Raw genomic sequence first — 1,147 nt, 5'->3', positions numbered from 1 at the left:
TTAACTAATTTTATTTCTTTCAACTATTCTGAACAGCCTATAATAAAAACTGTGATGCTTAAGATGTATATATATTGTGATGGCTGTGAAAATGATATCAAGAGAAAAATTGAGAAAATGGAAGGTATAAGTTTCTTTTCTCCTTTTAAATGTGATATTTTAATTTAAATATTTAATACGACTATGGTTACTGTAACCATTTTCTTAGCATCTGGTGTGTGAATATGTGACAGGTGTTGTTTCTGTAGCATTGGACAAGGAAAAGTCACAAGTCACTGTTAAAGGAACAATGGAAAAAGACCAGCTTGTAGCATACGTTAAGAAGCAACTGAAAAAGCATGCATATATTATAAATGTAGACGATAATGAAAAAGAAAATAAAAACAACGAGAAATGCCAAAATCCCGAAATTATATTTAGTTACCCTCCCCAATACTCTGCACAACATACTTATCCCAATCAAACTTTCAGTGATGAAAATCCCTTTGCATGTTCAATCATGTAAAACATTTCAACGACATTTGTAATATATATTTGAAACGAAGAATAATTTTCTTTCAATAATAGAATTCATATCACTCAAGGTAATGTCAATCTTTAATTTGAGTTGGGAGTATTACTCTTTTGCAAGAGAAGTACAATAGGAGATATTCATATTTAATAAGTATATGGGAATGAATATTAGTAAATTGTTTATGATAGCTAGGAAAAATTCTAAAGAAAACATGTTGAAAGAAAAATAAGAAAAAGAATGAGATTATGTTTGTTGCCTTTTGACTTTGATGCCTAAGTAATAGTATTGAATATTAAGTATTCAGATCTTGGAATTCAACGCCCTATGATATCTTTATTCATTACTACGATATATGCTCAATTAATATAATTATTAGTAACTCATGAAACCACCTCTTATCAATCAAACCTGAAGTTTTCAATCCAGTTTGGGAAGACTATAGCTGAGAATTTCTCCATAGACATCACATATTCTTAAATTGCAATATAGATTGCTTTGAAAAGTGTCTATTATCCCGCTATGAGGATTTACAGCATTAGTTTAAAATTATTGACTAAAGTTCATACTATGAGAAAAGTAAACATTCACAGGCGCAAGAGGATAAATGAATGTGGCATACATGTCATGAAGGTG

General features: G+C 29.7%; 2 protein-coding genes across 2 annotated transcripts in view; one reads left to right on the top strand and one right to left on the bottom strand.

Annotated features, from left to right (window-relative positions):
* Nucleotides 1-505, top strand: part of LOC107619935 (heavy metal-associated isoprenylated plant protein 8-like) — an 890-nt gene extending 385 nt beyond the window's left edge. Inside the window, exons 3-4 of the mRNA XM_016322164.1 lie at nt 37-124; nt 234-505. Coding sequence (XP_016177650.1) covers nt 37-124; nt 234-505 — 360 coding nt within the window. The remainder of the gene's footprint in view (nt 1-36; nt 125-233) is intronic.
* Nucleotides 884-1,147, bottom strand: part of LOC107623295 (protein LST8 homolog) — a gene marked incomplete in the record, with an annotated part of 3,678 nt that continues 3,414 nt past the window's right edge. Inside the window, 1 exon segment of the mRNA XM_016325503.2 lies at nt 884-1,147. Coding sequence (XP_016180989.1) covers nt 1,137-1,147 — 11 coding nt within the window.

This window comes from Arachis ipaensis, chromosome B10 (assembly GCF_000816755.2).
Source record: "Arachis ipaensis cultivar K30076 chromosome B10, Araip1.1, whole genome shotgun sequence".
In the NCBI taxonomy this organism is placed as follows: Eukaryota; Viridiplantae; Streptophyta; class Magnoliopsida; order Fabales; family Fabaceae; genus Arachis; species Arachis ipaensis.
This window is presented reverse-complemented; position numbering and strand designations above follow the sequence as displayed.